This window comes from Aethalodelphis obliquidens, unplaced genomic scaffold, assembly GCF_003676395.1.
Source record: "Aethalodelphis obliquidens isolate GAN/ISIS:26980383/991018 unplaced genomic scaffold, ASM367639v1 scaffold14, whole genome shotgun sequence".
NCBI classification, from domain to species: domain Eukaryota; kingdom Metazoa; phylum Chordata; class Mammalia; order Artiodactyla; family Delphinidae; genus Aethalodelphis; species Aethalodelphis obliquidens.
In genome coordinates, this window is record NW_020837958.1 from 13,440,910 (window position 1) to 13,458,053 (window position 17,144).

A 17,144-nucleotide genomic window follows, 5' to 3' on the forward strand; every position below is an offset into this window, starting at 1 on the left:
ATTTATTAAGTAAATAATAAATTATAGCTGCCTGATAAATGCCATAAGTGTAGAACAAGTGCAATTTATGTGATTAAAAATTTAACATATTCATATAATACTTTATGCTTTATAAAGTGCTATGACTAATATAATTTAATCTGACCACAGTAGCCTTATCTTTAAAAGACCTATTTTTTTAGTTATAGTAGTAATTTCATAGACTAAGAAATTTCAGAAAAAATAAATTACTTTAGGTGTGAATAAAGGAAAATCATGACTAATTAATGATTTTGCTATAATTTCTCAACTTTTAATAAAAGCCCAAGTTTCTCTTAACTGTATATATCATATATAGAAGAGGTTAAATTAGAGGTTTAAAAAGTAGCCACTTTGCTAGGAAGAATAAGGTTGCTTGGATTTGTTGCAAAAAATATAAGTAAATGTGAAAGTAAACTTTGTATGGTCAAAGAAATAAAAGACTGCCACTAACAGAGGCAAATGGTTTTTCAAAATACATCTTTGTACCCTACAATTTCAATTCAATGGTGTCTTCAATATTACAAGTCTAGACAAACCACACCTTCCTTCAGTCCTCCCCGGCCCCATCTCTTGAAATCAACAGACATTAGAAAATAAATTTTAAAAATCCACAAAACTATTTCAAATGATTTTATTAGAAAACTGTTGTGTTTCCCATTTACAAAAAGCTTAAATGTTTCCTGAAATATACCACTTGCTGTACATAACTTATCAGAATCTTAACCTTTTGTACACTGGTGATGGGGGCCATGGAGGGTGGTGTTTTGGACTGGGAAACTGCATCACTGTTGCTGCATTATCCGATAGCACACACCAACCCCACATATTCATAATATACACAGCAAATGAACATGTCGAATATTCTTAAGTTTCTCCCGTCTTTAAAGCCCCTGACCTGGTACAGAATCTAACCAATGGACACTTTCATTATAGCAAAAGCTTCCAGCTGGTCCTGCTGATGGCTGTCCTCTCCATTTTGACCTACCTTGCATATTGTGGCCAGATTAACTTGAAAGTAATTCTGCCCTGTTATTTCCTTTTTCAAAAGTCAACAAAAGTTTCCCATTAATAACGTCACCATTTAAAATAATGGTTAATTCTTACCAGCAATACGCTTGGTTCTTTCATTTCCTCACTTCACCTGAGAAAAAGTCCACCGTGATGCAATGAGTAATAAGGACAAATTTTCCTTGAAAACTGAGAATTGTCAGTTTTATTTTTCTCCCACACTCTAACTACAATATATTAACTCACAGCACCACCTATCTTTCAATAAAAGGTTAGGAAACTAGTTTTACTTTTAGCATAATGCCCAAATATCTGGCCTGTACAATTTAGTGTGAAATTAAGTCTAAAATGCAGGAAGGAAAAAAAAAAATCTGAAAATAGAAGTTCCATTTGACATGTACATAAAACACTTATACCAGTATGTATCAATTTCTTAGTAATGTTTCAAACAAAGGAGTCTGGCCAGCAGTATACTGAAGATTTTAATCTGCCACAAAATAGACAGTGAACTGTGCCTGAAGATGTTAACTCGAAGTCGCAATCAGGGAGAAGCAGGGCCGTTTTGACTTATAAATTTTAATATTCATTGATATTTTCATGCCCAAGCGTTAACTAGAATGTGTGTTGCCTTTTCCTTAGAAGTCTTCCCAACATTTTGGTCATTTTCCTTGTTTAAATAAGAAAAAAAAAAAAAAAAGGTATAAAATTTCATTTTCATATGCTCTCAGTGTGATCCCTATCAGTACTACAAGTAAGTATAAATTTATAACGTGGAAGACAGCCTGCTCATACAGCACACAGTTCATCCTCTGTTTAAGGATCCCAGTCAAGACACCATACCCCTTTCTCAAATCAGTGTTATTCTCTGACCTCACGCTGCAACAGAACTATTTTTAGAAATGATGATTTTCTTACATAAACCTAAGCAGTATAGAAATAGTATAGAAAATATTTTTTGGTCAGAATGAACGGGCATTTGTTCCAACAGCTGAGAAGTCAAACCATGAAAAGTCAAACCATGAGAAGCCACTGATTATATGAAAAGCCTGGCTGTGATGTCCATGAAGAATTAAAATGTCTTGAATTTACAGAGCATTTCTCCTGTGCAGTCCATGTCAGCTCTGTAAGGCAGGCAGGGGCGGGTATCGCCACCCATTTCACCTACAGGGAAACAGATGCACTACAGTTTAAGCGTGTCAGTCCATTGGAAAAACAGAACTCCAAGCCAAGGGTGATTTACAGCTGTTTCACGTTCTATTCCTCAGATTTAAAAATTAGAAAAAAAAATTAATAATTTCAGTTAAAACTGATTGAAAATAATGTAACTCATGAAAGTTATTTTGAAAACAGCATTTGGTTACAATTTTCAGTAATATGACAAAAGTTTTGAAGACTATTTTTAAAGAATAGCTTGTCAAAACTAACTGGATTAAGCAACTTCTTAGCAATTGATATACTGGGGCTCTAATTATTTTAGAAAGCTCTTTTGTTAGAGCGTAAGTAGTTCATCATGTCATAGCATACAACTTGTACCACATAGTCTTTCTTCTGGTGATTTTCATCAGCAGAGAGTAACATGGCTCTGTGACTAGTTAATTAAATCACCATCCAATTCCAGTTACAGTTAGCTTGTCAGTCATAGCAGAGTTGTTAAAAGAGAGAAATAAGCTCTTCTAACCTTTACAACAATTAGTCAAATTTTCATATTATCAATGGAATAAAAAGGATAGTTCTCACCTGCTTCACAGGCCTTCTATTCTTTCTGAAGTTTTACATTTCACATCCATTTTTTCCTAATGTCATATTACAGTTGACCCTTGAACAGCGAGTTTGAACTGTGCATGTCCACTTACACGTGGAGTTTTTTCAGTAAATACCTAGTATAGTACTACCTGATCCCCGGTTGATTGAATCCCCAGATGCAGAACCATGGATATGAGAACCAACTGTAAACTTAAACGCAGATTTTCAACTGCTTGGGATCAGCTCCCCTCACCCTCACAAGGGTTAACTGTGATTTTAAATTCTTTCTCTCCTCCTGTAGAATCCCTTTTAAGCTATTCCAGGGAAATTACTAATATACATCCAGGTACTAAACTTCTGTGTCATGACATTTAAAATACAATAGAAATTTTTATATTTTCTCATATTTGATTGCACAGTATAAACTTGATTAAAATGCACTAAGTAACAACATGTGTTTAAATCAACACTAACTTAAAATGTTAGGTAGGAAATAGCATAACTTACTTTAATATATCCCAACTCAGTATGAAGGTGAGCAGTTTATTTCTGAAGGTTTAGATGTTTTCACTGTAGTTTATTATCAAAGCAAACAAAATATTTTGGTCTCTTTCTTCACCTTTGAGTCTTTTTAATTCTTCTTCTTTAGTTCACAGTGTCACAGAAGTGTAAAATAAGACTGATAGAAACCACTCTAAAACATATGGCTTTATATACATAAAAAATTCAATAATGTTGCCACAACCCCTAATACAGAGTGATTCTTATTTATCTGCTAGTATCCAGAATAAACTTCTGTACATACTAAATTGTTCAAGTATATCTAGAGCAGTGCTTATAAAAGTGACGTCCCACTGCTACATTAATGGGTATCTCTTTGAAGACCACTTCTAATTTCAACACAATTAAGGTAGAGTTCTAAAATTTTTTGCTTTTACAACTTATAATACATCCTCAAATATTCTAAAATGCTCCAATGAGCCAAATATCTAATTTAATTTACATCTAGCTGAACATCCCTTTTGTACAGCACCAGTGGTTAAATTAAAAATGCATCTGACTAACCAAATGTTCTCTTCCTTCCATTAGTTACAGTTTGTTATTTATTTATATAACTCTGAACCCAAAATGAAAATGAAGACAACTCAGGTCAAACTCTTTCACCCTAAATAAACATTTCATTCACTTTACACTTAAATACCTAATTGTTTTCCTATAGTGTATGTTTCTCAGTAACAATGATACAATTAACTAAGCCAAAGACCAACTTCTCATCTTTGAGGATTAGGCAAGTCGGATAGGATTCTCCAGGTTTGCTTTAAAACTTTCCAGAAACCTGGTAGCCAGTTCATCATCTACCACTCGGCTGTCACTGGACATTGTGACCGTTATGAGCTGGTGTTGCTGCAGTTTGGCATTACCCTCTTCATCCTGAGTGAGCTTCAGCACAGGTCGGAATCTCCCAACAGCCAAAATGCAGGCCTGAGGAGGGTTGATCACTGCAGTAAATTCATCGATGCCAAACATCCCCAAATTGGAAATACTAGGGGAAAACAAAAAGCTCTGAAGATGGCATGTCCTTAATCAAAGAACCCTTTCCCTGAGTCATATATTTTTACTTTATTAAAAAACTGTGCCACAGAACCTTATTCCAAGTTACTCAAAGACCAAAGACAAAGAATACCATTTACAGTAGGATCAAAAAAATAAGTATCAACACACAAATATTGTATCTAATATAAACATTTATTCAGCATTGAACTCGAAGTCCTAGGCAGAGGAATATGGCAAGGAAAAGAAATAGAAGGTATGAAGACTAGAAAAAAGAAATTAAACTTTATTATTCACAGATGAACTGATTGTGTACAAAGAAAATCTAAGCCTCTATAGATAAACTAGTAAGATTAATAAATGAATTTAGCGTAGTCACTAGATAATAAGTCAATATAAAAATTTATATCTATATACAAGTTGCTTTCATTAGAAAATAATACCATTTACAATAGTATACAAAATATCTAGGACTAAATCTAATGAAACATATATAAGACCTCTAAACAAAAAATTATAAAACACAACTGAAAGAAATCAAAGAACAAGTAAACAATGGTTTATACCACGCTCATTCACTGGAAGACTCAACGCTATAAGGATGTCAATTCTCCTTAAACTTAAATTGATCAAACAATTCAATGCAATCCCAATAAAAATCTGAGCAAGATTAGTGTGTGTGTGTGTGTGTGTATGAAAAATGACAAGTTGATTCTAAAATTTATTTGGAAGTACAAAGCCAGGAAAGACAATCTTGATGGTGAACAAATTTGGAAGACTTTCATTATCATATATCAAGTTATAGTTTGCTGGTATTAAGCAAGGGAAGGACAAACAGGGCAATTGAAAAGGAGAGAGAATACAGAAAAGGACCAAACACACTTGGTTACCTTCTCAATGCTACAGAGAAGTAGTAATCTTTTCAATAATTGAGGCTTAGTCCATTAATTATCCACAAAGGGGAAAAAAAGAGCATCGTGACCTTTACTTCCATATCAAAGACAAAAATCTAATTTCAGATGAATTGCAACCTACATGTGAGAAGTTACAAAGCTTCTGAAGATAACACAGAAGAATAACTTCATGACTCTGGGATAGACAATAATTCCTAGCAGAAAACAAGGAGTACTAACTATAAAGAAAAATACTGATAAATAGGATTTTATTAAAATTCAGAACTTCTGTTCATTAAAAAACACCATCAAGAAAGTTTCAAAGGCAAGGTACAAAGTGGGAAAGGTATTTCAAATAATATATATCCTATAAAAGTCTGTGTATCAGGAAAAAGGAACTACTATAAAACATTTTTAAAAATAGACACAAGACTTCAACAGGTATTTTATCCGATGAGTTACCAGATACCCAAATGGCTGACAGATAAATGAAAACAGTATTCAACATCATTAATTTGCATTTCTCTGACCACAAAGAGTACCACTACACACACCAAGATTCATTAAAATTTAAAACCTAATAATATTAAGAGTTAACAAGAATATGAAGCAACGGGAATTCTTCATACACTGTTGATGGAAGAAAAAAATGGTAGAACCATTTTGGAAAACTATCTGGCAGGATCTACCAAAGCTATAAACCCAGCAATTCTACTTTCAGGTCTATACAACAAAAATATGTACATATAGTCACCATAAGGCACTAACAAAAATGTTCACGAGCACCAAACTGTAAACAACACAAATGCCCAACAGTGAAATGGACACTAGCATATTTATACAGCATACTACAGAATACTATAACGCAATAATAAATAAATGACTGCTTCACACAACTACATGCGTGGTTCACCTCACAGACATTAATGTTGAGCGAAAGAAGTCAGACACTGAAAAATATGTATTTATGTAAAGATCAAAGTTGGCAAAACAAGAACTTCGGTGATAATTTTCAGAATCATGGTTACCCTCAAGGGGGTGAGAATCAGGAAGGGTAAAGGGAGGCTTATGGGATGCAGATAATGTTTATTATCCTGCTTTGGTTGGTTACACAGCTTTCTTCACTTTATAAAACATTGCAGCTACACTCCGTGTACTGTACTGTAAGTTATAAACAAAAATAGAGCTGCTAATAACTCAGGAGTCTATGTGTTAATATTTTACCCCAAAGGACCTTAAAATAAATCACAAGTAGAAAAAAAATAGTTGACGTTTATAAATCTATTGTATGTCAGACCCTGAATGTCATTCTATGAACATCTAAATGGGTTAACTAGCTAACCCTAATGGCTTCCTACTAGCTTTGATTCATATCAAAGACTAACTGTCTGAAGAACATTTTCACATATTCTCTTGTCTAAATAAAGTATGATATTTAGCTTAAATTTTTAAAGAAATGCTTCAGAAAATAAATGAAAACAGGTTAACAAGGACTTCATAAGTCTTATGTCTGATGCTACAAATAATTAAGTTTAAATTTTACCTAAAAGATCCTCCTTGGTATTCTTCAGGTAACAATTTTCCATCTCTAGCTTTCTTTGATAGAGCCTGAGAAAAATACAAACAGAGCATGACAACCAACACTACATTATATGGCTGATTTTGTCACTTAAAAATATGTTTATAGGGTACACTCTCATCTTTGATATGCCTTGACCTGACTTTATAAGAGACTATATATACATACGTGTGTGTGTGTATATATATATATATATATTTTTTTTAATTATATATATAAAATTTTCTCTAACACGCTTAAAAAAATGAGTAAGTTAGAGCACAGATAATCCAAGAAGCTATACACATGTGAATCAGAACTCTAGAAAAATCATTTCCCTTTAAAAATTCTTCAAATATTGGAATTACCTTGTACACTGTGCAGAATGTTTCAGTGGTTTTTATATATACAGTGAAATTTTCCATTTTGCCTATAAAATTTTTTCTTGTAAGACAAAGTATTAGAAGAGCCTTTCTTGTTACTCTAGTAGCTTTTAAATAAATTATTCAATGGCAACAATCTCACAACCAATGCATCGATTTTCATTTCAGTGTTTGCTTCTTTTTCACCCATAACATACATATAACTTCAAACAGTTGTTAAAAAAACAGAGAATTTTATAGTTACTTTTCAGTATTATATGCATCTTCTGTATTGTTAGTCTTTGCAACTGATTTTTAAATGTCTGTTTAACATTCTAAATACTGCACCTGCCACAATTTAGTCATTTTCCTAGTGCTGTAATTTGGTTCATTTGTTTCTTTTGAATTCCTTCATATAAGTTCTCAGAAATGGAATTACAAAGCCCTAGAAAATGAACTTTTTTTTTGGTTCTTGATCCTATAGCTAAAACATTTCCTGTGAGCTAGTCTACCCTGCTACAAGAAATGTAAAAATGTAGTAATTTCACTACACCCTTGACAAAACTGATGTCTAAAACCTTACAGAGGGAAAGACAGATAACACTCTGAGAGCTATATGAGGAAAAGTAGTTGAATTTCCCTCTACTTGGAATTAACCACACATCTTAATTTTTATTTTTCAATGCTTCAAAAGCAAGGGGACAGAGACTGAGTCTTTACATACGAAAAATTAATGAAGAATTACTTTATGAGGGGGACAATAGAGATAAGCTACTGTCATTGGGTAGATGATATAAATCTGGGGTTTACTTAATATTCTATATTGTATAGCTAACAAAAGGTACAATTACAATCCCCACTGAAAACTACTTAATTTTGAACCATAGATGATTTAATTTTTGAAAAATAAAACATTCTTTAAAAATCAAAAAAACGATCTCAACACATCACTGTGACTTACCGCCAAATGAATCAATTACAGATTTATATTATTTGGATATAGTTACTTACAAAACTATTTAGATCCAGAATGAAAAAAATAAGAGATGAATTTAGACTTGTATAGTCCTTGGAATATTAGAAGTAGAGAGGACAATCTACAAATGCATTTCTCCTGCCTTAAGCAATGTAATAACTTCACATGATCTGAACAAGCACGTATCACATGAACTTTAAAAGGCATTTCTCTAAAGGCAGATGATCATAACAAATCCTGATGAGTTACCAGGCTACAACAAATAAAAAACATATTCATTAAAAAAAAAAAAAAAACAGATGATAAGCACACGTAATAAATACACTTTAAGAAAATCTCTATAGACCCAAAACATCAGCAGGATATTCCTGTCAACGAATTCCTAAGAGTGTGGAATAAGAATAGATTCTGATGAGGATCACTGGTTTTGAAAGTAACTAATTCTCACTGGTATTTCCCGGGAGTGTGAATGTAAAAATCAAAGCTCATGTTTCCTGAACCATCCAGCTGACAAGACATAATACAAGCTGACTAGCAAATACTTCTAAAATATATCACATGCCTTACTAATTTATTCAACAAATTTACTGGGTACTAAGGAGCTAAACTTTGCCTCTGCCTCTTAAAACTGTTGAAGCTGGCCTACTGCCTGCGTTCCGCCTATTCAATGTGATGTTTTTGGTGAGAGCTGACTCTTCCATATAGGACCCCAGGAAAAGGAAAGCGTTTTCGCTTCTGGAATACCAAGTACTTCTAGTGGTCTCGACTGTAGAGAGGAAATGAATAAACTTTTAAGAATAAAATGCTGTGAAAAGTGAGGTCTGTCCATTACCACTTTGATAGAAATATAGTTTCAGCTTTAATTTTAAAATTTATCTATAATACCATCTCTAGAGTTGCATTATAGACTTTGGGAAACAAAGCAGCCAACTTGAACACAGCTGGCCTTAACTTGTACACGTGTTATTTCTGAATTTTTAAATGTTAAATGTTCTTAAAATGGGTTGTACCTGTATAAAAGCTTAAAAGTCTATATACATAATTGATAAGCACTTGGAAATACCAAAAATATACATTATGTGCATGCACACACACGTATCTCACAGCGTGGCAGATTATGCTAACCTACCTTCACAGAGTCAGCAATCTCTGGCAGACCCTTAGCAGCAGCATCTTTGATGACTGGTGTAATTAACCCTTTATCTGTTGCCACAGCCACTGAAATGTCAATAAAGGGCAGTTGCTTTGGGCTCTCTCCATCCCAGCTTACATTAACACTCGGCATTTGCTAGAAAGCAAAAGTAGAGAAAAATGTTGCTAAAGAAGTGGCTTTAGACCAAGGTTGTTATGGAAAAATAACTAACATTATTATGTAGTTTTGAAAGGGAATACAGCTAGACTGAAGGAAATAAATAAAACTTCGATTTGAAAAAAGTGGTTTGGACCTCTATATTAAATATCTTTTATGTTTGGGAAGAATAATTAAACATACCATCCTTTTTGAAGCAAGCCTGAGGAAATTCTGATGATGTACACATGTTTTGATCTCTTTATATCATGGTTAAGAAAAGGGCTTCCTTTGTTAAACCTAATTGCTAGGAAGTATTTAACGTTTGTTAACCTTCCTGCCTCATATGATGACCGACATGATCTTGAGGAGAAGAGGGGAGGGCAGAGGGGTAGTGACATCCAACCACATTACTTCTATGGCATGAGGAAGCCTGACTTTCTAGTGCAGCCCTGGGAAATATTAGCAGGCCCTTAATAAATGACTTCCCTATTTAAGAGAGATTTCCTAGGCTTCATAAACATATGCTATATACTATATATGAGCATGTATATATTTAATATACATACAACTACACTGAGGATGAAAAAAACCGGGAGATGACTAAATGCCTGGAAACAGTATGTATTGATAATGTTGCCAGACATCACTGGAGAAAATGATGCTGAAAAACAGATATCAAAAACTAATTTCTCTTCTCAAAAATTCATTGCTTTCTGCAGAGTGAGACCCAAGCCTCCCAGCATGTCATTTAAGCATGGCAATCCACAATTTGATTCCATCCAATCTAATTTTACTCCTGACCACTCCCCTAAGATGAATTTCCACTTTACTCAGCCTTCTCATTCTTATGCTACACTCATTTCTATTGCACCATTGTTCAACTGCAATTTTCACTTCTTCTTTCAAGGCTCAACTCTTTCATTCAACAATGCCACTGTGTCAAAATAATAAAGTCCCAATCTCCCAGAAGATTTTAAATTCTTCATGGACAATGAAGTAAAAGAAGAAAACAAAACAAAACAAACAAACCCTCACAAATGAAGAACGTCTGGCAAATAAATTTAATTAGAAAGTTATGTAACAAAAACCTCTAGGATAAAGCCTAGGTTGTATTCAAAGGAAAATTCATCTTAAACTTTCTTATTAATAAAAAATAATTATAATGAATTACACATTCAAGTTTTCTAACAAGATATTTCTAACCAAAATAAACCTAGGGAAAAGAAGGAGGGAACACATAATGAAACAATGTAAAAGGAGTGATAAAGCAAATATGCAATAATAAAAGTGAGACAGTTCAGAATAAACCCAGGCATTGAGGACATTAAAATAATTATAAGAAACAAATTCAAATAACTCTAGGCTAATAAGTTTGGAAATCCAGGTGAGATGAATGATTTCCTGGGAATATGTAAATTTCTAAAATTGATTCAAGAAAAAGCTGAAAACCAAACAGCTTGATAATTACAGGGGAAAAAAATGGGAAAGCTGCCAAGGCCCCTTCCTTAAAATAGCACTAGGCTCCGATAGTTTTACTGGTGAATTCTATAAAACTTCAAGAAATACAAATCTTTGTAATACTGAAACAAGCACAGAGAAAGGAAAGGGAAAAACACAACCAAATTCATTTTATGAAGCAAATGATTTAGAAAAAAGAAAAGTCTGAAAAAGCAAGCACACAATTTAAATTACAATTACTTATGGTTTCTGATACAAAATTATAAAATGAAATCTTAACAAATAGTTAATGGACCACTAGAGACTCACTTGAAGAAGGCAAGAATGATTCATAATTAGAAGATTGTTAATATAAATCAAAATATTATTTGGTCCAAAGAGAAAAAACATACGAACACTGAGATACCAAACGACTGAAAAGGCATGCCTTTAAAATTCTCTATAGTTGTACTCTCCAAGAACTAAAAATAAACTCCTTATAAAAATACTTTAAATACAGCATTTAGTAAGCAGTGATGCAGAAAATAGCGTAGTTATAGAAAGAAGGCATGACAGCAAATGGTGCTGAGCAGGAATTCAGGAAGCCTGGGCTTTGGATTTACATCTCCAGTCGGACACCTCGCTGAACTGCAGGCTCTGACGTTCACCTGCCTTCCTGCCACCCCACTGGGACACTATGAGGTTTCCTGAACTTAATTTGTCCAAAACTGAAGTCTAGATTCCCTGCCTCAAACCTGCTCCTCTCCCAGTCTTAGCACATGGGAAATTCCATTCCTTCCACTGCTTGGACCAAAACCCTTGTCCTTCTTTCTCTCACATTCCACATCCAATCCACCAGCAAACCCTGGTGGTTCTGCCTTTGAAACGTAACCACTTCCACCCTTGCCTCTCCGCAAGCTGTGTTCCACACAACCGCCGCAGCAGGCTCTCCTTTTTCTTTTTAAAGTTTTAAGTCAGATCATGTTAATCCTTCGCTCAAAACCCTCCAAAGACTTCCTTCTCATTTGTCATAAAATTCCTCCTCCTTCCCATGGTCACCAAGGCCTCGTGTACTTCGGGACCCCCTTAGCCCCTCTCCCTCTTCTTTTATGTTTAATCTCATCTCTTACCCTCCTAGTCTCACTAATTCCACTCCAGGCACACTTCATCCCCAGCACCATGTCTCTGGGTGACACGATCCACTCCTCACAGCCTCTGTGTTTGCTGTTCCCTCTGCCTGGAGCATCTTCTACCACATCTCTACATGGTTTTCTCCCTCTCTTTCCACAGGACTTGTCTCAATTATCATCCTGCCAGAGAAGCCTTCCTTGGCTAACTTTTGAAAATAACACCTCTAGTTCTTCTGTTCCCTTAACCTGCTTTCTTTTCCTCCTCAGCACTTTCACTATCTGACATATATATTTGTTTGCCTCTCCCAACTAGAATATAAGCCCCATGAGAGCAGAAAATATGTAGGCTTTTGCTCACTATTATATCTCTAGTATTTAGCACATGCTAGGGGATCAATTAGTATTTGTGGAATAAATGGTCTTTATTCTGCTGTAATTAGTTGTAAGCCTTTGTGATTCTCAGTTTCTCCATCTGCAAAACTGAGTGAGATTAAATAACAGAATATTTTTAACATTAAAATTGTAAAATTTTTGTCACTTAAAAATAAGAGTTCTATTTATTATCTAAAATCCCAAGATGTGAGACTACTTTGGAAGCCAAAATTATTTGGGGTTTGCTACTTACTTTAAGGGTAACAGCTGCTGCCTTGATGATAAAATCGTTTACTGATACTTTGATGTCATCTGAAAGAAAAACAAGTGTATTAAAATTAATGTTCATAATAAAACTTTTAAATTAACCATTATGATTTCAAACTTTTAAATTATGGACTGCACTGACAAACAATGATAAAAAATATTACAGGTTTTGTTCGCTTAGTCATGGTTCCTCTGAGTAGAAAAACTTGCATTATATGAGGTCCTGGATTAATATTAACCATGAATATAAAAGTTTTCTCCTGATCCTGATTTACAGTTCTTTTAAACTGCTCAGATAGCATACACAAGAACTTAAAAGACACATGACAACCATAATCAGAGAGAAAAGATCCAAGTCCCATGTCTTGAAAAAGACAAATGGTCTGTCCATGGCATATATAGTCAGGAAGTTTACAAGATGATTCATTTTTTTCCCACATCCTTTTCAAACGTCCGTATTCTGTGTATTCTTTATAATACATGGATTATATTAGAACAGTGGTAGCTGTAGTCACTTTAAAGAAACAAATTTTAAATAGCGTTCAGAGCAGGGATGTTCAGAAATTTCTTTTTACTAACAAAGTGTACAATCAAAAAATTTAAGATCACTGCATTAAATAAGAGCTGCTTTTTAACTTAACAAAACAGGATATAGCAAATGCCAAAGATGAAGCAATGCTGGCGTGGGTCTTAATGCAATGAATAAAATGAGGTTCTCTGTCTAGTTTTATGGTGAATCCATTTAAATCAATTTCTTTCCAGTATAATGTTTTAAGATAAAGCTGGGGTCCCCTCCCTTCCCAAAGAGCTGATCTTAATGAAGCATTTGGTTTATACCTCTGCTTTTCCCAGTGCGTATGAAAGTGTTGAAAATGTAAACTACATTTGATTCTTTATTGCAACGGCTTCTATAAAAAGACTTTAAGATGGTATCTAGTCAGTTGATGGTATGTGGTAGGATATACAAATCCTGTTACTCTACTATGATGGAATTTTACATGAATGATATCTCATTCCAAAGGCATGCTAAGATTTCAGAAAGGGATTAGATGTATTACCATAAACCTAAATACTGTCAAACTGTCATGGTAACTGTCAGCTGCTCTTCTAATACACAGCTCTTACAATTCAGATTTCCTGAAACACAAGCATTTTTGTTTGTTTAAAACTCCTCTGGGAGCAGAAAAACAAACGGATTTCCAGTGCTTAGAGACTTAATGATACCCACATACAGAAAATTTGGTCTGCATAAATTCAAATATGCAGACAGAATATTTTATGAACACACTCTGCTTACCTCTCATGCCTCCCTCTGCCTCCTTCTCACTTTACCTACTATCCATAGGTGTCCACAGTGAAGACTTCCCAAACCATTTACCAGCTGATGGTTTCCAAATCTACTGCCCAAGTCCATAGGCCTCACTTAAAATTCCCTGCCCTCATCATACTCCTACATTTGACCACTTTCTTCATCTTGAAACATGTTCTCTTTCTGATTTCTGTGTCACAGACTCTCCTGGTTTTATTCCACTCTCTGCTTACTTACTTTCAGTCCCTTTCTCTCCATGTTGACATCTCGCCAGGTGAGAACTTTCAGTTTGATACCATTTATATGATAATGATTCCTCCAAATTCTATCTTGAATCCTGGTGTATCTGGAGCTTCAGACTCATACACCCTCTTTCTCACATGACATTTTCTACTTACGTGTCTGATAGGCATCTCAAATCTAATATGTGCAAAGGATATTTTTTTCAAGTTCCTTTATTTTAAAATAAAATTTAAAACTTACAGAAAAGTTTTTTTTGCTTTTTTTTTTGTGGACATTTTCAAACATACAGAAAGACCATTGGTAACATTTATTAAGAAGAGAGTAGGAAATAAATTGTGAGGGAATATCAAATATTCTCCTTTGCATACTGTTACAAAACAAAGTGTGGAACATACTTATAGAATGTTATATACTATAACCTTTAATGTGGGCCCTTTGAAGACTCATCAAAAAATCCCTAATTGAAAGGACATACCAAACCTGGTCCATGCAAAGATACTACACTAATCCATACCTCCAATGAAATAGTACTGTTTCCTGCCTCATGAGAGGAAGGAATCAGGAAAATTATTCCCACAATAACCTCTATATCATAACTAGCAAGTATGATTTGAAACCTGTAAGGAGAGCTTTCAGGGTTAACTTTTTGAACATTGATCACTCTGTCTAAAACAGCTTTCCACTTAGTTCCTTGGACTATTAAAATCTGTCAGGTTTGAAAGCCTGTACCTATACTGATTTTTCAGTTCTGCTTTCACTTAGGATGCAGAAAGCCACAAGAGAAAGTTGTGCCCATCCAAATAGGGTGGGAGGAAAAGCAATATAAACTACAAAATCATAACTTTCTTGAGCTTATTAGGGAGCTGAGGTTACATCTAAGCGTTACAATTATGTCTAACATTTATAATTAGAGTTCCAAGGAGAAAACACATGAAGCAGAAGATATAGTTAAAAATAACTGTATCTGGGAGTTTTCCAAAATTAATGAAAGACAACAAACCACAAATCCAAGAAGCTGAGAGAAACCCAGACAGGATAAATGCAATAGGGAAAAAACAAAAAACAAAAAATGTTAGGCATATAATAGTCAAGCTGCTATTGGAGAAAATCTTGAAGGCAACCAGAGAGAAAGAAAACATTATATACAGGGAAACACAGATTAAGAATGGCAGCAGATATTCTGCAAGTCAGAAGATAATGGAATGGTATCTTTAAGTAAAAATACTGGGGGGAAAAAACTTATTTACTCAAAATTTTATACCCAGCAAAAGTATCTTTCAACAAGGAAGGAGACACACCCATTAGAATGACTACTATCAAAATCACAGAAATAACAAGTGTTAGTGAGGATACAGAGCAACTGGGACCCTGATTTGCATTGATGATAAGAATGTAAAATGATGCAGCCACAACAGAAAACAGTATGTGAGTTCCTCAAAAAGTTAGAGTTAGAATTACCACATGATTCAGCAGTAACACTTCTGGGGATACAACCACAAGATCTGAAAGTAGAGATGCAAAGAGATATTTGTACATCCATGTTCACAGAAGCATATTCATAAAAATCAAAAGATGGAAGCAACCAACTGTCCATTGACAGATAAATGAATACATAGAATGTGGAATATACATAAAATGGAATATCATTCAGTCTTAAAATGGATGAAAATTCTAACATATGCTCATTGTGAATGAACCTTGAGAACAATATGCTACGTGAAATAAGCCTGTCACAAAAGGACAAGTACTGTATGAGTCCACTCAAATGAGATGCAGAGTGGTCAAATTCACACAGAGAGTACAATAGTGGCTGCTCGAGGCTGAGGGGAAAGGGGAACAGGGAGTTGCTGTTTAACAGGTATAGTGCTTCAGTTTTACACAATGAAGAGTTTTGTGAATATGCACGGTGGCAATGGCTGCACAACAATATGAATGTACTTAATACCACAGAACTGTATATGTAAAAATGGTTAAGATGGTAAATTTTATGTTATGTATATTTCACCAGAATTCATAATTCAAGGGATGGAAAAAAATGAAGGAGAAATAGACTTTTCCAGACAAAAACTGAAAGAATTTTTTGCCAGCCAACCTGTACCACAAGAAACATTAAGAAAGTTCTTCAGGCAGAAGTATGATAGCAGATAGCTAGCACTCTGGTTCTGTACAAAGAAATGAAGAATGATGAAACTGGTAAAAATACATACAAGTATAAAAAGACATTTTTCCCCTCATTTTTAAAACTTTAAAATATAGTTGATTTGCTAAAGTAAAAAAAAATTATACATATATTCTGCTGACATCATATGTAGAAGTAAAGCATAAGAATAACAGCATAAAGGATGAGGGAGGGAATACAGGCATACTGTAAGGTGCTTACATTATACATGAGGTGGTGCAATAAAAATATGAAGGTAGATGTGATAAAGAATTATACTGTAAACCCTAAAGGAACCACAAAAATAAACAAACATGAATAAATAAATAATGAGAGAGGAGAGAGAGTAAAAAGAAATAAAATGGAATCATAAATAATCCAAAATGAGATAAGAAACAGGAAAAACAGGAAGAATGATGGGACAAAAACAAAGGACAATAAATGGTACAAAATTTTACAAAGGAAAAACAAAGAACAAATCATTAAATGTGAATAGTTTAAATCTTAATAAAAAGAAACCACAGGATTGGATTAAAAAAGTGAGAACCAATTATATGCTGTCTGCAAGGAACCATCTAAATACAGGCATACCTCATTTTATCGTGCTTTGTTTTACTGCCCTTTGCAGATATTGTGATGGGGTTTTTTTGTTTTTGTTTTTTTTAACAAATTGAAGGTTTGTGGCAACGCTGCTTCAAGGAAGTCTACTGGTGCCATTTTCCCAACAGCATTTGCTTGCTTCATGTCTCTGTGTCATATTTTGGTGATCCTCTCAATATTTCAAACTTTTTCATTATTACTATATTTGTTATGGTGATCTGAGAT

The 17,144-nt window shown here is 34.1% G+C and overlaps 1 protein-coding gene across 2 annotated transcripts in view; it reads right to left on the reverse strand.

Annotated features, from left to right (window-relative positions):
- Positions 1-640: 640 nt before the first annotated feature.
- The window catches only part of PDHX (pyruvate dehydrogenase complex component X), an 80,134-nt gene continuing 63,630 nt past the window's right edge, over positions 641-17,144 (reverse strand). Inside the window, exons 8-12 of one of the 2 annotated variants that reach the window (XR_003434479.1) lie at positions 12,596-12,654; positions 9,242-9,400; positions 6,760-6,824; positions 3,280-4,315; positions 641-2,190 (exon numbers count right to left, since the gene is read on the reverse strand). Coding sequence is in view for 1 of the 2 variants with exons in the window: in XM_027115031.1 (XP_026970832.1) it covers positions 4,057-4,315; positions 6,760-6,824; positions 9,242-9,400; positions 12,596-12,654 (542 nt within the window). In the remaining variant the exon portion in view is untranslated. Of the gene's footprint in view, positions 2,191-3,257; positions 4,316-6,759; positions 6,825-9,241; positions 9,401-12,595; positions 12,655-17,144 lie in introns of those variants that run through there. The other variant, XM_027115031.1, reaches the window with a different exon arrangement.